This window comes from Hippoglossus stenolepis, chromosome 2 (genome assembly GCF_022539355.2).
Source record: "Hippoglossus stenolepis isolate QCI-W04-F060 chromosome 2, HSTE1.2, whole genome shotgun sequence".
Lineage (NCBI taxonomy): Eukaryota > Metazoa > Chordata > Actinopteri > Pleuronectiformes > Pleuronectidae > Hippoglossus > Hippoglossus stenolepis.
In genome coordinates, this window is record NC_061484.1 from 14,522,084 (window position 1) to 14,545,547 (window position 23,464).

The 23,464-nt window shown below is 41.5% G+C and overlaps 1 protein-coding gene and 1 long non-coding RNA gene across 2 annotated transcripts; one reads left to right on the forward strand and one right to left on the reverse strand.

Annotated features, from left to right (window-relative positions):
• The first annotated feature begins 873 nt into the window (after nt 1–873).
• Nucleotides 874–9,038, forward strand: utp6 (UTP6 small subunit processome component). The gene is made up of 19 exons (XM_035178817.2): nt 874–1,114; nt 1,788–1,872; nt 1,969–2,010; nt 2,218–2,310; nt 2,686–2,733; nt 2,819–2,882; nt 3,060–3,178; nt 3,372–3,449; nt 3,573–3,654; nt 4,104–4,185; nt 4,317–4,495; nt 4,787–4,866; nt 5,090–5,167; nt 5,955–6,134; nt 7,116–7,196; nt 7,480–7,589; nt 7,690–7,756; nt 8,006–8,078; nt 8,440–9,038. Exons 1-19 carry the CDS (start codon nt 1,023–1,025, stop codon nt 8,592–8,594), a joined length of 1,788 nt encoding a protein of 595 aa, XP_035034708.1. The 5' UTR covers nt 874–1,022; the 3' UTR covers nt 8,595–9,038.
• Nucleotides 8,127–16,628, reverse strand: LOC118122230. The gene is made up of 2 exons (XR_004698436.2): nt 16,473–16,628; nt 8,127–11,113 (listed from the first exon to the last, which is right to left on the reverse strand). It is a non-coding gene; the product is annotated as an uncharacterized LOC118122230 (long non-coding RNA).
• Between the last annotated feature and the right edge of the window lie 6,836 nt (nt 16,629–23,464).

A 23,464-nucleotide genomic window follows, 5' to 3' on the forward strand; every position in this document is an offset into this window, starting at 1 on the left:
CATATTTTATGATCTACTTATGCAAAATAATTATCTGGAAAGTAACTACGGTTGTATACATGTAGTGTAAAAAGAGTAAAATGGAAATATTCAATTAAATTTCATTTCCGAAACTACTGAAGTGCAGTACTTTCAACCTCTGACATGAACATACTGCAGTGTACATCTGTATGCAACCTGCTAATGGAAACACTTTATAAAAATGTTGTTTTTAACTCAAGATGAAATCAATTTGTCCTTATAAATTCTTCAAATATATTTCCACAGCAGGGAAGGTATTTCCTGGGAATTGAGTTCAACTAGGAAACTAAGTAACTATATAACAGTTACCAAACCAATAATATTTTCATTAAATATAATCATTTATTACCCCAATGCAGGGACATTTTCAGTGTTACCATAGCAAAGGGGCATAGTAGCAATAAAGACACTGTTAGAAAATGAATAAAGTTATAAATAAGAAAAAAGGCACAAACACAAGAAATATAATAGAAAGTAATACTATATACAGAATATATTTACAGTGTAGACAGCCAACATGCTTTATCCAGCAGGGCTTTACAAACAGAGCAGGAACATGAACTTCCTGGAGACTTTAATTATAAATATAATTGTGGGGACATTCATAGTCATATTACAATCACTTAACATAGATTTTATCCTTACACTAAAACCAAACCTCAAACCTCACTCTCATCTAAACCTAAATTCAACCATTACTCTAAAACCTAATCTCAACCCCCCAAAAACATTTAAAATCATGACAACCAGCCAAAATATCTTTAAACCGACAGTTGGATCCAAAATGTGTCCGCACAACCAGAGTAAGACGCGCGCTCGGCTCGTGTTTCCCGACGGTAACCATTAGCAGACGGAACCGGAAATGCCTCAGATAACAACTTCCACCCATGTGTGCAGCCGAGTAGCAGCCTGGTCGCCTCAGCTCTTCTGTCCCAGAGTCCAGTTGGACTTCCCGACGTTAACATCCCGAAGTAACGTGTCAAAGCTGAAACCGCGACAAGATGGCGGAGGTGGTTCAGCAGCGGATCGAGGAGCGGATCCCGGAGCTCGAGCAGCTGGAGAGAGTGGGACTCTTCACCCAGAAGGAAGTCAGGTAACACACCGGCCACCGGGGGTTACACACACGGTCCACTAACACAACACTGACACACACCTAACAAACACATCCACCTCCAGCAAGACAGCTTCACATTGATTCACATATGTTTTAAGTAGGAATGTGTGTTAAACGGAAGGTCAGTCACATTATATGGTTCCAGATCTAAATTAAGGATCAGAATACAATATGATCACTATACAACGGATATGATTGTCATTAATTCAAATAAATATATAAATAAAAAAACTTAAAAACAGATACAAATATGTTAAATATCTTCAAAGTAAATATTCACAACTATAAATCTCATCTTACACGAATATAACATATCTTGTAGACTTTATGGAGTCAGTAATTCAGGGTGAGTTTCTGACTCAAGTCTAAAATCACAGCTCTCCATCTTTGTCTGTATTCGTACATATATAAAAATCCAATTTGAACAGAGTGTCAACAGCATGTTTTCCACATGAGTGTTTAACGGCCCTTAATAAAAGAAAAGGCAAATATAAAACTCTGTATTTAACATACTCTATAGAGCTAATGGCCAAATTAGTATTTTAATTACTTGGAACAATATTCTTATTCTGATTTGCAGTTCAGTATCTCCAGTGGGTTTCTTTCGTTTGTGATGCAAAGTTGATCATCATGTTTCTGTTTACTTTGCTAGATCCATAATCAAGAGGGTGACGGCCCTGGAATACAAGCTCCACAGGTTGATCATAAAGAAAGAAGACTTCATCGCTTACATTCAGGTACAGCGTCGTTATCGTGCAAGTTGTTCATCCAGAATTTGAATCAGATAAATTGAGTTGGTAAAAGTTTTATTCACACATCTTGTTTTATTACAGTATGAAATCAACATTTTGGAGCTGGTGAAGAAGAGAAGAACGGTAAGTGACCAATGGAAATGGGATCATTGTATCACTTTATCTCCACTTCACAGTGACTGTGGATTAGATTCAAGTAAAGTACAGTATTAATATATACTATATTCTAGTAAACTTCACTTGTGTTATTACGTGCACATAACAGCACAGCTGGCACTGGCAGCCTTTTCATTGGTGTTTTCATTGTTTAACTTAACCTTTGATTTGCAGCACATCCGATACCAGTTCAAAAGAGAAGAGATTGAGTTCCCCATCATCCACAGGATAAACAGCATCTTCAGAAGAGCAACAAATAAGTGGAAGGTACCGTACACACATTAATTACAAAGTTACAGTTAGTCACCATGTTGCTCTGCTCATTGATGGAGAATCAAGTTAGGACAATAAAATAAATCATCTAAATCTAACTGCTTTAGTTTTAGTCAAACGTATTCTCTTTAAACCCAGGTCATAGTTTTGAAATGTGTTTGAGGATCATTATTTACTAAGTACTTTTTACAACTATTTAAAGCTGCACTAGTTTAAAAAAATAAATGCATACCTGTGTTTTGCCTTCTCAAAGGAAAACATACAGATTCAATGAAATTTTACTTTGTGTAAAGTTCAATATTTGCTCTAACCGAGTTAATAAATGAAGGTATCAACCAAGTGAGGTGTAACGTGTTTTGTTTCCCACAGGATGATGTGCAGCTTTGGTTCTCACATGTTGCTTTCTGCAAGAAATGGGTTAGTACTTCATCGTTTACTGATTCTCCTCAAACACTGTGACCTCTCATTCTAATCTCGACCTCTTCTGGGTTTCGCCCATCAGGCCACTAAAAGCCAGATCAGCAAAGTGTTCTCGTCCATGCTCGCCATCCACTCGGACAAACCAGGTACAGAAGAACTGTTTTTAACTCACATTTATGGCTCCACTGCTGGTTATTGTTTTTAAATGTAGTGTATTATCATCTTTGGGGATTCATGAAAAATACTACAAAACAAGATTGGATAAAAGTGTGCCCTAAAAATATACCTAAGTAGTGTTCATGTTTCTAATTTTGACTCCTTAGCTCTGTGGATCATGGCCGCCAAGAGTGAGTTGGAGGATAGAAATTCTTCTGAAAGTGCCAGACACCTGTTTCTGAGGGCCCTGCGCTTCCACCCAGACAACAAGAAGGTTTACAAGGAGGTAGAAGAAGCAAATTTACATGTTTTACATTGAAAGTGATTCACTCTCTTGTAGTTTAAATGAGAAAACCTGTAGTAAAAAATGTGGTCCACTGGTTTTCTTGAATGAAGAAGCTGTTAAAAAGTAAAAATACCGATGATCGTGGATTTTTTCAAATAAATCCTTTTAATTTTCTCCTGCAACTCTTTGCTAGTACTTCCGCATGGAGCTGCTGCACTGTGAGAAACTGAGGAGGCAGAAGAAGGAGCTGGAGCTGGCTGAGATGGACCTGGTGAGTGCGTCATGACCTGAATACAAACCGCGTGAAATTCAACAAACATGTACTCAGAAGATTTCACTCTATATTATCTATTACTATTCAGTGCCTGAGTATCTGCTCTGTCACTCCCTTCAGGGTGAATATGAGTTTTCTCCAGAAATCCTGAGCGGTAAACTGGCTGAGGTCGTGTACAGTAATGCTACAGGGAAAATCAAAGGTGGGTTTTTTAAAATTGGTTTGTGATTCTTTGCAAAAATATACATGCTCAGAAAGTTTTAGTGTTGGGGAAAAAAAAGATAACCTTGTTTAAAGTTCCTTTCGTAACATATTTGTTAGATAGACAGACAGATCGATGTAACATGGTGCCAAGTATTGAAAACCAAAGTACCACAGAAGCACCATTTATGCTTGTGTCAGATGTTCTGTATTGATTACATATTATTTGATACACATTTTTCCTGATTTACACCAGAATATTATATCTATTTATTCTCAAATACACTAATTTACTGGAGAAGTTAAGTGGAGGGGAGGATGAATGAACTTGGGATTGAACCTGGCCAATTGTGCTCCACTGCTTCCAATTCTAAGCTAATTCTAAGCAAACAGGCAGCTGGCGGTTGAGATCATGTTAATCTTTGTGTTGCTGATGATTTCCTCCCACAGAGGCAGAGTTTGTCATCTCACTTCTGACCATCGCAGCCATCTTTGACTTCACCAAAGAGCTTCAGGACTCCATCCTGCAAGAGTAAGTTTTCTTCACTTACAAAATAGCTGCTTTTTCTCCCCGTCCCACACACACACACTCTGCACTCTTGAACTCTAATATATCTTCAGCACCAAGGATGAACACACCCTCTCCCTTCCCCTTGTTTCCAGCTTACAGACAAACTACACAGAGGATAGCCTGACGTGGGATTTCATGGCCAAAAGGGAGCTGGAGGCTCCCGGGGCAGGGGAGGAGCTGACGTCTGCCAAAGGCCGAGCGTCAGATATCAACCGCAGAGAGGAGCGGTGCTGCCAGGTCTACGAGGAGGGCGTCAAGAGCCTTATCACTGGTGGGAACAACACTCATACGGAAAAAGTCTTGATTACAGTTACAATGAGACGAGGATTACTTTAAAAAAAACTTTTTGTATGGAAGTATCCAAATCCCTGAGCTCAAGTTGACTAAACTCCCTTCCCCTCAGTTTTGTGTTGCTGTCGTTTCCTTTGTGTAAAATGTTCTAAAACATCTTCGGTGGGACTTTCTGATGCCTGTAGGTGCCCTCTATGAAATCACTGCTGATGTATTCACTGACACCAGGTTGTGTCCGTCTAACACACGACTGCTGTGCTTTGTGCTCTAGAGCCCATGTGGACGTGCTACGCGACCTTCTGCTTGGAAAGGCAGAAACGAAAGACCAACGTCCAAGAGCTGAAGGAAAAGGTGAGTCTTTGATTTAGCTCTGAACAATATTTGCATTCTTTTATAATATACTACATCATTTACTTTCATAGCAGGTAAATGACTCTGCTTCATTCTCACGATGTCAGTACGACTGCTCCTGAAGTTAAAAAGTGCACATGTACAGCAGGAAAGTGTCAGTGTTTCTGGAGTCTGATGATCTAAAGGGTAAATACTGATATTTGTTCATGTGTTTGTTTCACAGAGGCAGGAGAGGGCGCTGGGAGTTCTGCAGCGTGCCCACGACTCCTCACTGCTGAAGGAGGCTTATTATAAGAACTGGGTAAGATAACGTCTTCATTTAACTAGAATCTTCGGGGCCTTTAGCTCTGCAGGGTTTGGTCTATCCTCCATTTGAAGACTTCATGTTTTATCACAGTAGTCCAGTTTGTTTGCAGTTCATAAGGCAACGTAACTTTACTACACTTAAACAAAGGGTGTGATTAGTAAGAGGAGAACAGTGATGACATCTCAAGCTAGAGTTAGTAGACCCAAGCATAGTGACAGCACAGACAAGTGGGACTCTTGGCCAGGACAAGGACCTTTAATGCATGTACCCCCCACCTCCTAATTTACTTTTAATTAAGACAAGTCCATACAATAATTTTACACAGACCTCCTTTAGACCTTGCTGCCAAATTATAATTTGAGGACGCTAACACCACTGACACTGTTAAGTAAAAAACTGAATTTTTACTACCAATGGTATAACTTACTGTGACTGAATTCTGAATTTTACTTTTTACATTCAACGTGAAGCTAAATAATTCAGATAAAGAAGTTTTAGACTTTTTTCCACCGCAATTTTGAACAGAATTAACAAAGTGTGTGAGATGGCACCTCAAGATAGAGTATCTGGTGATAATGTGTAGATCTTAGAACACTTTCCAGGTATTCATTTTAAAAAGTATTAAATCATCTATTTATTTACCTGACTGAAATAACAAGAAAGTAAGTTTTATACATGATTGTAATCTTTCTTCATTTAACCTTTTCTTGATGGATAATGTTGTAACAAACACTCTGTACTGATATTTGGAATCAACGAACATTTTTCCCCATGTGACCAGCTGCAGATCCTGTTCTTATCTGGAGATGCTGAGGGAGCAGCCAGCGTCGCCATGGCAGCTACAGAGCGCTACAGCCAGTCTGTGTCAACGTGGCGCCTGAGTCTGCAGACGCTCATACAGCTTGGGAGCGGAGACATAGCGAGGCTATTCCAGGATGCTCTCACTCGCGTAAATCCCAAGGTACTCAGTTCACACACACAGGCACATGCACTCACTTTGATTTCACATAATTTGGTCAAAATCACACCATGTTTGATTAGTTTCTTTGCTTATGTGTATAGTGTAAAACATATTCACATCAGTTATGCTCCAGAATAATCCTTGGAGAACACACACACACACACACACACACACACACACACACACACACACACACACACACACACACACACACACACACACACACACACACACACACACACACACACACACACACAGAGAGAGAGAACTGTAAAGTGGGCCATCTTCTTGGCCCAATTTGTCTCTATTCACACACTTAAGCAGCCTTCAGCTAACATAAACCCAGAGATTCCTTATTTGTATATTTAAAGCCAGATTTAAGTTTTCTTTCACAATTTAAAAAAGTACTGGAGGGTCATCATCAATAAAGCATATTGATGATTTTATAATTTTCACGAATGTAACCTTTCCCTCTGTCAGTGTTGGACAGTACATGACAGTAGTGTTATACTGTGTGATTGTGAATACGAATGTCTTGCTCTGCTCCACGTGCCTCTACAGTAGTGAGCAGAGTAGCTGGTTAGAGCTGGTCGTGGTGGGGGTTTCATAAGACTGTGAGAAGTAGCTGTGTGAGGAGGATTACGACTCGTTGCTCATTACACAAGACTTTTCTCTCAAGATCAACACTCTCTGTTCAAGTGTTGGGAAACAGTATAAACCTCAAGGAGTTCATGTGTGTCGGACAATAAAATGTGACCATGTTGCACGATAATTACAGATAATTTCATGAAGAAAATAAAGCGTGTTCTAATTCATCTTAAGGGTTTATATTCATGCACTTTCTAAAAACAAAGACTGTTGAAGGTAATGGAGAATGCATTGACGACACAAATCTCCAGTGAGTACAGGTGTACTCCAGCTGGGCAAGATAGTGTTTAGAAATCCGCTAATAGCTCTATCGTCTCCTTCCTGCTCTGACAGGAGAGTTTACCACTGTGGCAGCTGTTGGTGCAGTGGAGCACAGCCAACCAGAGTCCTGAGGAAGCAGAGGCCGTCTTTAAGGTAGCCCACCCAAGTCCTTCCCTGTCAGTTTGACACCGACTCTCAGAACTCTCTGATTACAAGTCATATGTTTTGACAGCATCTTCAGTGTAATGTATTTGTAATCACTGACTGAATGGAAGAAGTAAACATCCTTTATGACCCCACTCACACCTGGTATTAAAATCCATCCTGGGGTATCAGACCTCTCAGGATGGATGTCAATGGCAGACCTGACCAGGGTCTAGCTGCTCAATGTTCCGGCTTCCAAACTGAGAGTGTTTGTTTTCTTGACTTTTCCCAGAGAGGTCTTGTGTCTGTAGTGGCAGCTGTTGCCATGGAGATGAAGGAGTCCTACCTCAATTGGTCCTTCTCCACTGGAGGCTACAAGAAAGCGAGGAAGACCTTTACAAGGTAAACACGAACCACATCTGCTGCTCTTGCTGCTGTTAATTTAAATGATATCTAACACAAAAGAAACACACATTTTTAAAACCTTTTTCTTCTTCTGTAGCTTACAGGAAAACCGTCCCTTGTCCAAGACTTTTTTCACCAGGATGATTGAGATCGAGAAGGAACAAGTACGTACATCAAACATTGTCACATGTGAAAACTTGTTAATTACACTTCATTCTAAAAACTTTAGGTTTTAGAAATTGAACAGATTCACAATGACGAGTAAGAACTCTTCACAATATTTGTTATTTTACTCTCTTATCTGCCACTGACTAAAGGTTTCTATGGATTTCACTGAAGGTTTGATTGATTATGAGGACATACTGACTGAATGATTAGGATTGATGAGCCAATAATGTTGTTTGTTCTTGTAGGAGAATCCAAAAATGAACAGCCTGAGGGACTGCTACGAGAGGGCCCTGCAGGAGTTCGGCACAACAGACGACGGTGAGCGGAGTTTCAATGTCTTAAAGGAACACGAGACAAGAGGAAAAGTAGAGTTAGTCAAAACAAATTTATTCACAATATCTTGTTATTCAAGTATGTAGGACAAACTTTCCATTTATAACAAAACTAAAAAAAAAAAAAAAAGTTCTGATGATTTCAGGATATGAATACGTCTCAATGACAAATACTCAAGTTGTTCTTTAACAGAGACAAACACAAACTTTCAGTCTGGTATGTAGGCCAAGGGGAAGTTGGAATATGGCAAGTTGAAGAGCCTTTTGTTAAGCATTAATATTGAATCAGAGCGTCCTTGTGCATTGTCAGCTCAAATCTTTTTCTGTTTCTGTTTTCTTCATTCAAGACCTGTGGCTGCAGTACATCCAGGTGGAGCTGGGACCCGGCGGGCAGCCAGAGAACTGCGGCAAGATCCACTGGAGAGCCATGAAGTTCCTGGAGGGCGAAAGTGTGGAGAGATTCACTTCCAAACACACTCTCCTGCAGACTGGACACTTGTAACCACATATGTTAAGGTCCATTTATTCCAGATTAAGGCCTTCGAGTTCAGATTCCAACTACTCATGTGTAGAAGTTTGTGAGCTGAAGAAGCAGCACCTATTTTCAGACGGGGGTTGCTCTTCTTTTCTTCTCCGTGGACGACTGGTGTCATGTCCGCTTATGATTTCCAACCCAGTGGCGCAGTTTCTGAAGTTTGCAGTCGATTCTTCTTCAGTGGTTTTAGCAGATTGTTTGAAGAAATGTTCAGACATGTGATAGAAAAGCTTCTCATGGTCACAACTTCAATCAGAAGTGTTATATACTTTAGCTTTTCATTTTTGTACACAACACTGTGTTGGAAACTTGAACTGTTGTAAGAGAGGTGCAGTTTAATTGCATTGAATTCCACATTTATTTGACATTTTGAGAAGACTGTTAAAATGAAAATAAAACTGTTTCATCCTTTGCACGTTCTCTTGTTGTGTTCCTTCTGGGACAGTAACACATTTACACAAAAATACACACACTGATTTCTCTAATGCCAGGACTCGTAATGGTTGCAGATTCCAATGACTCATCACTCAGCAGGTTAGAGAAGCTGATTAAAGTTAAAATTACAAAAACATCCTTTATCCTGTAAAAGAAACTTTGATCAATGTGTCATTTCAGAAAGACACATTGATCCAGTGTTCGCAGTCGATACCTATTATCTTATTTAAACATGTTGATACATGGTACAAAATTTTGCCTTATAAAATATTAAGCAGCAGTAGTACTACATGGTAATTGCACATGTATGAAAGCTGAAAAACTGCTTGTGAACATTTAAATATATTTACAGTTTTTAAGGACACTTCATATTTAATTTTATACTGCACTCGCACCAACAGCAATGGGGATTAACAGAAATTTACTGTATATTTTAATCCTAATGTTGCACTGAAAATGAAGATGATGCACAAGTAAACCAATCATATTGAATCATAAGGGATTATATGAGGTGTCTTATCAAACACTCCCAAGACAAAACCAAATATACTTATAGTAACAGACAAGGTGTTTAAAAGGATTCATCAATTGCTAAATTTGGGGAATGTGAGAAACATCTGCTCTCTCCAGACTCTAGTTTCAATGGAATTATCGTCTCCTGTATCTTTTAAACTTAGGCTTCAAGAGAAATTATTGCAAACATGAAAACAAAAAGAAAAAAAGAAGCCTTTTGTAAGTTAGCGAATTAAGTCAATGGAACTGTGGGGACACACACACACACACACACACACACACACACACACACACACACACACACACACACACACACACACACACACACACACACACACACACACACACACACACACACACACACACACACACACACACACACACACACACACACACACACACACACACACAGAGTTATGATAGTTTGAGTAGGGGCAACTAATAATGTTGGTATATTTACTGGTTTACTGTTATTTTGAGCTGCTTCAACTATTCAAAATGTTGCAGTTATGTGTCAAATTTTGTTTCTCCCTATTCTTTAAACTACGGACATTTTGGAGTGAAATGTCTGTCATAGATGTAGAGATGCTTATTTAAGACAAATCTGGAGTGGTTTCTTATTTTCTCTGTTACTGCTGGCACTAGGTACGTTTTTATATATTTACATATTTAAGTCCTTTAATAATTTAAATTTAATCCAGTCTGTAAAACCTGCACTGAACTGCTGAGTCACAATGTCCTGTGATGATGATGATGATGTAAATGGTTTATTTTATGCTAAAAAAGGTTATAACTTAATCTTCAGGGGGGAACAATGAATCATTTTTTGTGCCTAAGCCATTCAAATGAGGTATTAAATTAAAATTTTAAATGAAACTGTAAAGATCCTGAATACTGGAGCATAAAATCTGTCAATGTTACTTTTTAGACTGGCCTTTAAAAAGCAGCTGGACCCTGTAGCCCCACATGCTCACCTCCTCCACAACCTGCTACACAGACAACATCAACATCAGTGTTTTTCCCCAAAACAGATTCATGCAACATGTGGCACTGCAATGAGGTTTTTAAAAAAGTAGCTTTTTAAAAGAACTTTAACTTAATGTTATGTGTCTGCTCCCTTGAAAACTGCACGTACCTTCCAGTTCTTATGAGCGAGTCTTAAGTACCCAAAGTGTAAATTTCCCCTTTATCTGTCTGATCAGTGTTTGTTTTACCACATTCAATGTCAGTGTCTGATTCTGGTCATTCCACCTCTCACACGTCAGCCCCAGCAGGCCCCTTCACACCTCCTCAGAGCTTCTTTAAGAGGATGTAAGTGAAGAGCGTCAGCACGCCGGCAGACAGCAGCCCGATCACACACTGGTGGATGGTGATGACGTTTTCCAGGGCGTGGATGCGCTCCTCCATGGCGTTGGTGTGGATGTAGTCATAGATGGAGGCCCCGATGCTCCACACCGCCCACACAGCATCCACCACCGCTTTCATGGTAGGAGAGACCATCGAGAGGGCCGCCTGCAGCCGGGCGCAGGACGAACCCGCTGCCGAGAGAAGAGGGTGACACACAGAGCAGTGAGGAGGGAGAGTCATGTGTGGGCAATGTGACGGCCTCTAAAACATCAACCACAGATAAGTGTGTACGAACAAGAAGCAAGATTGTTTGTGAAAATAAAACAAAAACTGTCTGTTAGGAACTTCTGATGGCACAGAAGTCAATTATTGTTTTGCATAAAACTCATGTGATTGGATTTTTAATATAGTAACCACATTATTGCTTTTGACTGATTAATGTCCCTGAAATCACAATAATCATCATTGATTAATCTGCAAATTATTTTGACAATTAATTGATTGAGTACTTGGTTTATAAAACACCAGAAAACTGAAATGACTTTGCTCAGGAAATGATCATGCGCATTATAATCTCCTTTAACCTGATTGGATGTTTTCAAAGTCTTGTTTTGTTATTCTAGATATCAAACTTACTACAACAGGGATTTATATTTGTACCATGCTACAACAAGGAAAAACATCAAACTCCCACATTTACTCTGGAACCATGAAATGATTTGATATTTTTTGCTTGAAAACTGACTTAGTTTATTTATTGATTATAAATATAGTCGCTGATTAATTTTGTGCCAATCGATGAACCAATTGATCAACTGATCATTGCAGCACTATTATATCTCAAGTGCAGTTTTGAGGTACTTTCACATGCGGATTTCCTTTTTGTTCTACTCCTTTTCTTTGATGAGTATAGCTGGTGCCGACATTGATCGTTCTTTTACTCATCTTATATTATCTAATAAACTTAATAAATATGACAAATCCCTTTCGATGAAATTACACCACTAGTATACATATCATTGCATCATTAATAATCATTGATAATCTGTCTGAAAGCTGTTATTCTGGCTGCTTTTACCTTTGAAACTGCATTTCAATTCCATAATGTACTTATATACCAACAATGGTATTGAAACAAAATTGGCCCTCATAACGACACACACACACACACACACACACACACAACACACACACACACACACACACACACACACACACACACACACACACACACACACACACACACACTGTATCTTTGTTAGTTTTGGATTGTAACACTTCACTTCACTTCAAAGGACAATCATGTTGTCCTTTGATGGGGGGTATAAAGGCAGAGCTTTCATGGACAGTGTCTATTCCACAATTTGCAGTCGGAGAGAGACGCAGGATTTCAGATTGATTCTCAGCCTTCTCAACCACATTATTGAACTGAAAAGAGTTGACCCAACAGGATGTCATTGTGGGATTCCTCTGCTGCCTCAGGTAAAACCCTGAGAAAATAAGATGAAGCTGAATGTATCTACTGTGAAAACACACACAAATTTGTTTAAAACTGATCCTTAAAGGGAAAATTCTCTTTTATCTACTCATCACTATGCCAATGGAGGGGTGAGGGAAGTGTTTGAATCCACAAAACACTTCTGGAGTCTCAGGGGTAAACAGTATAAGAGCAGAATCCAATACAAATGAAGTCAATGTAAAAGAACAACAGAAAAAAACGGAAGTAAATGCTAGCAGAAGTAGCGATGCTAGCAGAAGTAGCGATAACCATTTACTTCAACTGTATTGGATTTGGCTGCAACACTGTTTACCCCTGAATCTCGAAAAGTGTTTTGTCTCACTTGGTGGTGAAGTGTTTGAGTCAAACACTTCACCAACCCCCCCAAGAAATGTCCAAGAAAGGATAACTCATTGTATGTTACTTGAGGCCAATGCTGTTTTTGCTGTTTTATCACACCATCAACATTATCTTGTCTGATCTGTTTACTAAAAACATAAATAATTTAAGTCATCAGAAAATCAGCACAATGTTGGTGATGTTTTTAGTCTTCACTTGGTCTTAAAATGACATCCGCAGGACTACAGAGACATGTGACTCCTGGTTCAGTTGTGCGTTTGTTCATACTGCGTTGACTGAACGAATCTCTCACAATGACATATTTTGTCTCCACCATCTCTCTCCACTGTTGCACTGACAGAACCTGAAGTTCAGGTCGGAGAAACGCTTCACAGCAGCTCTTCCTCGTATTTGGTCCTGGACTTTATAGGGCAAGGCGGCTTTGCCACAATCGTTGAGTCCATGAACCTCAGGACCAAAGAGAAGGTGGCTGTGAAAATCCTGATGAAGAACACCGAGTTCAACCAGGACGCTGAGGCTGAGGTAGATGACTGAAGTCTATGTATACAGATTCCTGTGCTCAGGTGTTGTCTGCTCCATCAGAAAATGTAGCTGATCACAAACTGTTGATTGTCTTGTCTTGTCATGCCTCCTTTTCTTCTCTCCAGGTAGCCATGTTGAAAGTCATCAGTGAGCTGGATTCAGATCGCACCAGCATTGTCAAGTTCTATGAACACTTCCAACACATGGAACAGACCTGCTTGGTGTTTGAGAGGCTGGACATGAGCCTCTTTGACCTGCTAGAGCAGCGAAAGTGGAAGCCCCTTCCTCTTCGTAAGATCCGCCCAGTTGCCAAGCAGGTATGTAGCCGCGATCAATGCATCATGAAACAAATACTCTTGTTAAAGAGAGTCCCAAAACCTGAACTGAACACCCAACAAAAGCACATGGAAAAAAGAATTCTAAATGTTATTTATTCCTTCTGCAGCTCTTGGTGGCCTTGGATGCCCTGAAAGATCTTGGCGTCCTGCATACGGACATCAAACCGGAAAATGTTATGTTAGTTAACATGCAAGTCCAGTCACTCAGGGTGAAGCTAATTGACTTTGGTTGCGCTCTGATGGAGTCCCAGGTCGAGCTGGGGATGGATCTCCAGCCGTATGGGTTTAGGTGAGTTCATCCTGCACAGTCTCTGGTTAGACACATTATTTTCTCTGCCCTGAAAATGTTCCAACAGATTTTTCATCTTTGGCTCATGTCTTTCCTTCTCAGGGCTCCAGAAATTTCACTTGGCCTTCCATTCACCGAGGCCATCGATGTGTGGGGGGTCGGGTGCACACTGGCCTTCCTGTACCTGGCTCAAAACCTGTTCCACGTAGATTGCGAATATCAAATGGTATATATCATCTAACCAAATGGATTTTTATTTATTTTTCATATTCATAGAGAATGTAAGCTGATGTGATTCTCATAATGTGTATTCTGTCTGCAGATGAAGAGCATGGTTGCAGTGCTGGGCCAGCCGCAGGACCACCTGCTCCGTGCTGGCAGGTGCACCAAGTTGTTCTTCATTGAAGAGAAGGCCGAAGGTGGCTCATCATGGAGACTGATGGTAGAGTAACCACTTTCTTCTTTGTTTGAGAATTTTGTTGGAGTATTTTTAAATCATACTGCCCTCATCTCATCTTTTTTTCCTTTTGTTCCTTCAGACTGCAGAAGAATGTACTGTTGCAAATAAGAATAAGAAATCCAACAGCTTTATCAAGCTGCCGAGCTCTTTGAACGGCCTGATCCATGTGAGTACTCTCTGATGTGTTGTACAAGTAAAGACTGGATCTGTACCAGTTACTTATCTGGTCATTTGGGAGCTGGATCATCTGACCTGAAACCTCTTTTCAAATCCAGATCCATCCAAAATTGGGGGCCGCTGAGATTGAAGACCGCCTGGCCTTTGTGTCCCTCTTAGAAGGGTTGCTGCATCTTGACGGGGATGAGAGGATCTCTCCTCGTCAAGCTCTGCAGCAGCCCTTCATTTCAATGAGCCACCTGAGAGAGGACGTCCACAGCAGAGACTAGTGTGTGACCACATGTCGTTCCACACTGGAACTAAAACATATTAAGTTGGATGGACTGATGGTTTTAATTAATTCACACTGACTGATGGATTGTCTTACCTCATCCAGTCTGACCAACTCCCAAACTGCAATGAGGGTCTGCCCGACTGAGGACTAGGTCCACTGTGCAGCCCCAGTCGGTGGTTACACTGGCTCCATGGACAACGTCTCCTGGTGTTCTGACAAGGCTATAGACGTCACCGCTGCAGCCACAGCCTCACAAGCTGCTTCCGTCCAAACGTGGACTGAACTATTATTTCTTTCTTTATTGGGGCTTTTCTATTTTAATATATGCTTTACTAATTATCAATAGTCGTATCGTTGTAAAATACAGAATTTAACTGCACAACAGCTGTTTTGTGTTCTGTTGTGGTTCAGGAGGTAGACTGGGTCCTCCAGTCATGAGAGTGTTGGTGGTTCGATCCCTGGCTCCTCCAGTTTGAATAGTGACAGAATCCCAAACTGCCCTACAAATGAGTGATAGCGAGAAGTGGTGTGTTAAGTGGAGAGAGAGAGAGAGAGAGAGAGAGAGAGAGAGAGAGAGAGAGAGAGAGAGAGAGAGATGGAAATCTTCAAGATTTTACCAATAGATAAATAGAAATCCTTATGTGGTGGTATGTGGTGTTGATGTGGCGATGACAAAACACAAATCAAAGTATGGTCACTAAGAGGAGTAAAAATATATTTGATTCATTGTGCTGCGGGGTCAGAGGACGTCAGCTGAGTCGGCGTTTCTTCACATATGCCCTAGGATGCATTTTCGTTCACACAGCAAAAAAAGCCCCATGCATCCCAGAATGTGGTTTGAGTGACAGATCTCAGGATGCATTCAGGCGCATTCAGATCTGAATCGTAGCATCGACCACTTGTGACTGGATCACTCAGGATGGATGTTGATACCTGGTCTGAGCGGTGACTTAGTGATTCTCAAACCATTACCCTTCATTCCACCCACAGTTGTTCTCTGTTGTTCTCTCATTCTTAGTCTCCAACAAAACCAAATTCCCCTGATGAGGCCTTTCAGCTCCACCAGGCCTTCAGAATTAAGACACTCATCATTGAAGCTTATGTGACCTGAAGCAGTCAGCGTGCATGTCACCTACAGTATACACTGGTGAGAGAGATATCGTTTGACGGTGACAGGTGAACTGTTAGTCATTGGAACAGGAGATTATGGGTGAGAAAGGCACCTTGTGTCTGTCTGCACCCTGCTGCCACAGGGGAAAAGGAAAACACGCTTTCCTCTCTGCACAGTCTGATATATCAGATTTTGTGCACAGATTCAGCATTTATGTGTAAGAGGTGCCAGTGTTAAAGTACAGTGGTCAGTTTCACACGCACGCACAAACACGCAGGGTCTTTACATTCCTGCCCCCCTCTCTCTCTCTCTCTCCTGCTGACGTCATTGCAGTATAAATAAATGAACTCAGTGGATTCACGTGATTTGACGTTGGAGCTGCTCGAGATGAAAAACTCAAAACTCTGCAGAGCAACAGATAAAGAGTGTTTCTCTCTCTCTCTCTCTCTCTCTCTCTCTCTCTCACACACACAGACACACACACACACACTAAGACGAAGAGTGACCGGATCAGAACTCACCTCCCTCTGTCAGATTTTACTGAGTGGAAGAGGAGGGAGAGGATGATGAAGAACATCCGTCCTGCTGTAGAGGGTGTGGTGGATGATCTTGTTTAGAAGGAGTCTTGTTGTTCCTGTCACAGACCTGCTGGTCGGACATTTCTATTTGCTGTCAAGTCAGTGAAAAATCCCACGAATAATTTCCGGTCACGTCCTACAAAATAAAACCGCCTCTTAAAATAAATGGCACCAGTTTAGCGTGACAGATATGTTCCAAATGTGTACGGAAGAGGGGGTGTGACGTTAAAATTGTTTCAACACGTAAAAAAGTCAGAATGTGAATTCAAATAAAGAATACAGCAGTTTTTTTCTATTTTATTTTGATAAAAATTAGACAACTTCCGGCATTACTGTGGAAGTCTTTTCCACACTGAAGCAGCTGAAGGCCAAATGAGAGAGAGCGTCACTACAGGCACTGAAGTAGAGCAAAACTTAGGCTACAGAATAGAAGAGAATATTTTACAATAGCTATAAGAAAACTAAATGCAACTTTAATAATAGAAAAGTAAACTATCAATACAATGGGATTAAATTATAATATAATATATTAATATTCACAATAGTTGTAAGAGAATTGATTGCTAATCATCAATATAGTGTTAATAACGACAATAGGATAGAAAGAAACATATCAATAGAATGGGATCAAAAATATGATAATAGAATAGAATGAAATAGAGTCAAGTCAAAGGCAACTTTATTGTCAATTCTGCCATATGTACAGGACATAGACAGGAGTGAAATGATGTTTCTCTCTGATCCCCGGTGTAAAGATATAAGTAGACAGAACATATAAGTACTCAAAACATAGTACACAGTACGACATAGTATGCAGTCATAAGGCATGCAGTGGATACGATAAGATTGGAATAGTGCAAAAATGGATTGAGAGTGCAAAAATACTTCATGGGAAGTTTTGTAATGTACATCCACAGGATGTAGTGAATATCAGTTTAAGATAGCAGCATTTGTTGTATGATAGAGTAGACAGCAACCAATGGAGAGAAGAGTCTGGGGTGACTGCACGACATGTAAGGTTGAGAGGGAGAAGAACTACCTTTTAAAATGTGACAAATATATTATTATTCAAGTGGAATACTTCAAGAAGTTCGATTTGATAAACCCAAAACTTACAGAGCTTGATTAATATCAACAGATTATATTAGGAGAGGGTAAATGTAAAGTAAATTTCATTGTATGGTACTTGTGACAGTAAAGACTTTTAAACTCTTATACTAAGCTGCAAAATATGTGACTGTAAGACACACACACACACACACGCACACACACACACACACACACACACACACGTTTGCCATCATTCTCATCTCATATTTCACTATGGAACTGGACTGAATCCTCACCTGACACCCATGCCAACAAAACACACTGAACTGAATCCAACTGAACAGAATAGAAAGCAAATGTGGGTTACAACAGAATACAAAACATCTGAATAAAACAAGAGCATGCAAAAAATGCAGATTAGAACAGAGTTTAAAAAACACTACTAGTAAATAGGGAAAATTCAGACCAGAACAACAGAATATACTGTACCTAAGGTAAAATAAAAGATTAGGACGAATGCAAACGGACATAGTGAACAAACAGATTATAGAGTATAGAACAACCTAACATAACATCACATATCATAATACAAAATATATAATACATGTATGTAAACTTTGCTAACTTCATAGAAATCAGATATAAAGCCACTGGTTAAATCTTTCCAGCAGGCTCCAGCTGTCACGCTGTTATCGCGCCCGATGTGCAGCTTCACGTGATCACCCTCACTCATTTGCACAAGACAATGCAACTCGTGTTCGCCACATACGCGCACAGTGGTGTGCCACGGCGCGCCTTCGCCACCAGGAGGCGCAACACGCTCACATGTTGCTGGTCTGGGAGGTAACGGGGGAGAGGTGTGTGATGAACCTGGGATGCATATAGTCCCCTGAGCAGCATCGATAAAAGAGGGGAACACCTTGAGCGCACCGCAGACGAGCAGCCCGACCCGGAGACGCAGCCGAGCGGAGCGCGGGACCCGGCTGGCGCGTAACGGACGGAGGGAGCCCGACGCACCGCAGGCATGAGTGCAGTTCCAGGCAAAACACACATGCTCGGACATTACTCCATGTGAGTGCCCTCCGCCGTGTTTATCAAAGTCCATAATAATTGGAAATACGGTGCCACGCTGCTGCGCCCCCCACGGAAACCTATAATTGGAGACGAGCCAATGACGCGCTGAAAATAACCAGGTTACCACTTAGCACCGGTCCATTTTGGGGAGGGCCCAGCACGAGGGCGCAGCACCATATATCAGCTCCTTCCAGCTGTTTGGGAATATCCTGCTCACTGTATCGAGGCTGCAGCAGCAGCAGCATGGCAGCAGCAGCAGCAGCAGCAGACTGCTTTCTTCTTTCGTCTCCCTGTCGTCCCGGCTGTCTCTTCCCACAATGGATATTGGGTGACTGACTGGGTGCTGGGGGCGCACCGGGGATCTCTCGGTGGGGAAGCTTTTCTTTAAAGGGAGGGCGAGCAACAGAGAGCGAGAGAGAGAGCAAGAGAGAGAGAGAGATAGGGGGAGACTGGCACAAGGCGCGACACAGTTTTTTTCCTCCCTGGGCAGAGGGGAGATAGGCCAGGGACTGTCCGACTTATTCCCAAAGACAATTTGTCCTCCCACCCACAAAGGGATAATCCTGCTCAATCTGGGATGCGTGGAGCGCCAAGTGATCAGATATGACTGGGGCGCCAGTGGTGCTGGTGCTGGGTGAACGGTGAAGTTCAACTTCGCTTGCAGACGATCTCCTCCATGCAGCCAGACAAGCTGCCAGACAGTCGGCGCTTCATTTTTTTTTTTTTAACGTGAGGTCCCCCACCCCACCCACCCACACACCATATGGCTACGGGATGCTGACACCTGCCCGGTGCGCAGGTAACACCGACCGGGCATCACCTACCTCTCCAGGCAGCAGATCTGTGGGTATGTATCGGCGCGTAAACCCTTCACGTTCCCTCCTTTACCTGGTGTGGAAGTTAAAATGCTGTGGTACAGAAAAGAAAAAGAAAAAAGACGTGTGTAGAAGCCACAGGTAAACCTCGGGAGGTGGTCCTCAGCGTGCATGGGACTGATGATGTTGTGCGTCAGAGGCTGGGTCTTTGCGGGCAAGGTGAGTCCTCAGTTAATTCAACTGGCCTACAAAGTCCCAGTTTCTGGCTCATGTGATCCCCCCAGATCAGACTATAGACTTGAGCTGCACACGAATCTTTTAAACGACAAGGCATATGGAAGAGATGGGAGGTTTTGATGGAAAGGACAAACGGGAAATCACTCAAATACAGTGATATGTTAGAGGAGAAAGTCTCACTGTAAAGCACGCATGCAAAAACGTCATTTAAGACCATTATAGCCTTATCAATAATATATATATATTTATAAAACTTTACAAGGGAACTGTCAAGCCTAAATACAAAGAATAGGACGATAGGGTCATTATAAAGTTACTCTGAAACACCATATAGGCTTATTGTAAACCCCAAGTAATGTAATACATTACAATATATTAGATACACTTAAGACAGTGAACTAGACAAATAAAAAGGACAAAAAACTGCAGGTGCTCAGTCAAAAGAGAACCATGCATGTGAGGGTACGTACAATTCAGTATTTCATAGCTCAAAAGGCTCTAACCCTGAATGTCACTTCAAAATAATTTGGCTAAAAATCCTTTGCCAAAGCTAAAAGAGAAGCGTGTTGCTCAACAGTGTCACAGAAAATCCAGAGCAGCGGCTGTCCTCTCACTACAGTGATGAACAACTCTCACATGCCAAGTGAAAAAAGTGGCTCTGCATTTCCTTAGCTGGCCTCATTCTGCTGAACAGTTTCTGATAAATAGTTTTTCGATACAAATCAAAAATATTCCAAGCTTTTTTTTTTTCATCGCTCCATCAAAAATAGGCCAAATGATGAAAGAAAATAGAATAAAGTTAAACTTCCCATGAGAATCAGTTAATGTTATTTCATTAATCTCCCTTCAAAGACCGCACATGATAAAATCTTGAATTAGTACAGTCACAAGCAAATTCCTCCCTCCCTCCTTGAATTTAGATGAGCAATTTAATTAAAAGAAATGTTTAATTTTTTGGGGCATAAGCTCTACAAAAACATTCCTGAATTAAAAAAGACTAAGAGGCAGAGTTTTCAAAAAAATTTAAAAATCACAAAGTGCCAAAGTCTATTACGTTGAACAAGTGTGTCAAGTGGGGAAGAAGTTGTTTTGGAGGCCCGTTTCTATATCTGTCCTGACCCCAGCATGCCGTACATACCTCACTAATGAATTTAGCATCCTGACACTAGATTCTTTATGTAATTAATAGAGTGGAGGGCCCGTGGTGCCATCTCTGTGCCGCAAGTGACACGTAGGTGAGACATTCGCTGAAGCATGGGATTTTTTATTTTAAAAACACACGAGACCTCCGCCATGTTTCAAACACACTCAAAACAGCCCTGCGAGCGAAGCACGTGCCAGCAGGTGGGGAGACGTTAAATCATTCTCTCTGTCAGCGTTATTTTATTTGTAAAATTAGTACCTGAGCATGACTTATTTGCAGGTTGTGTATTACACATCAGTGGCAGGTCATCCGTTTTTACACGCCTGCCAATTTCTTGTTCCGTCAGTAATGCGTTCCCTTCGGACAAGAAAAGGTTACGCTTTCTTTCTTTCTGGCTATAGATGACACCCTCACGCTAATTGAGAAATTTACATGTAGGAAATATTGAAATCACCCTTAACATCCTTGTGGTCACATGGTTATCCCGCAATATATATAAATTCAAATGTAGCGGATACGTCTCTAGCCCACCTCAGATCGGTCGGGATGCAGTCAGCCATCATCGCTGAGTGCCTCCAGAGAAGCCCACTAAAACGCAATGACGCATCGCAGAGAGCAGATAAACCCACTCCAGGCAGAAAGTCCATATATGCTGCAGGAGCGTGCGAGGCCGTGCGAGAGTGAGAGAGCGGAGGGCCTAGTAAGGGAGGCTTGGTGGAATGAGCCTGGTTTGAATAAGCAGCGTGGCTACGGGGAGCTCTGGGATAGTCACCAAGTGTGCTGATTAAAGTTGTGATATTAAACAGTGCTGGCTGCTGCTGCCTGCCAAGCCTCTCGCAGTGGCATTTGCCATTGTTTAAAAGGCCCAATTGGACTCATCTCACCACTTGCTGCACAGTGTTGCTTACATCTTGGTTTTCTTTTTCCACCATGCCTGTCTCATATTCTCTCCTCACACCATTCGTTAGCAGAGTTGTAGACTTGCTTTAAATAGACTTTTCCTCACATTTCCCCAGGTCGCTCCTCCGCTTTGGGTCACAGGGTTCGCTTAGTTCTCAAATTGACCGTCACAAGCGGCGCATGTGTACGATATTGGGAGCATCATATAGACCTTTCCGCTATAGTAAAAGCTTCAGATTGTGTTTACATTTGCTGTGAAAGCTGAACTTCTAATGAACACACGGAGCTCCCCTTCTTGGAAATGGTGCCCTGAACTCATTCAACCCACTTTAAAAACGTCACTGCAAATCCCAATAAAACTCTGCCATTATAAATATACAATTCATAAATACTGGAACGCTTGCTTGCTTTTTTTAACGAAATATCCTGCGTGACCCAGCTCCGTGGAAAAGGTCAAACTTCAGACGCTGTAGCCACTCCAGGTTGCTACATTTCTCCAGCCTTGAACGGATACCAAAGTTAAGCACTCATGGAGCCTGCAAACGTTGTAGTTTGATCTCAAAAGTTTGGAATGAGACATACAAAGATTAAGCCATGGAGGGAGGGAGGGAGAAAGAAAAGGCAGCAAGAAAAGTGAGGGACTTTTAGGGGCAGCTGTGTTTTATTAACCCAGTCATAATGCCCCTAAAAATCCTTATTGCTCTTGCAATGGTCAACAAATCCCCGATTGCAACATGGACAGTATCTCTGAGCGGCGTGTAGGGATTCACTATCAACAACCTGTTGCACTGCAGGGCCAGAGGGCGAGTCAGCGTATATGCATGAGTTTTATATATGTGTATATATGTATATATATATTCAGAGGTTTGTAAACCAATGGTAGAAGTCAAAGAACTGAGTGAATTGCATAACACATGGTTGGAAGGAGACAGCATCAAGGGAGCTGCTGAAAGCAAAGAGTAACCTTTGTCAAAAGTTTCATAACATGTTTACGGTTTCAGATAATCAACAATATGGAAATGTTAACAACCTTATCTGGGAACTGCACAGGTCGAATGAAAGGTTTGTCTTTACTAACATTACCAATGTTTACTTTTGTTGAACGTATGACGTTTATTGCACTGTTTTCATTTCTCTGCACGAGCCTAGTTGTAGTTTAAAATGCAGACGGGGCTTTGCGTTCTTCACTAGTTTGACTTTGCAACTGTGTGCCAGGGGACAGACTGACTGAAAGACAGAAAGGCAGACAGGCAGACAGGCAGACAGGCAGACAGGCAGGTAGACTGACAAATAAGTCACGCTGTCCGAACAAAACAAATTCAGAGGGTATGAAGATATACAGTATGGGCTGCTGGAAATACAGGGAAGCAGAAAGGAGTGTGAAGAGACGTAAACAATGAGAAATCTTGACCAGACAGCGGCCGTACGGACAGACAGAAAATGGCAACCAGGCAGACAGGCAAGAGGACACCGAGGGATACAGGAAAACAGATATATAGAAATAGAGACATCCAGACAAGCAGGCCGTAGAGGACTGGGATCCAAGGCCTGGGTGTGGTGTGGTGGGCTGTCTTGGTTGGAGAGCGAATGGTGTGGAGCGGAGCTCTCGATGTTGGTGAATGAGTCATTGGATGGAGGCTATTCTGTTGAGCTTCCCTGTGGGACGGCTGCTGCTGAAGGAAGGAAGGAAGATTCCTCTCTGCATCGAGGGGAAA

Coding starts and splice junctions, on each gene's coding strand:
- utp6 (XM_035178817.2), top strand. CDS start 1,023: ATGGCGGAGGTGGTTCAGCAGCGGATCGAGGAGCGGATCCCGGAGCTC. Junction 2,011..2,217: donor TGGTGAAGAAGAGAAGAACG/GTAAGTGACCAA, acceptor TTTGATTTGCAG/CACATCCGATACCAGTTCAA. Junction 7,757..8,005: donor TTGAGATCGAGAAGGAACAA/GTACGTACATCA, acceptor TTGTTCTTGTAG/GAGAATCCAAAAATGAACAG.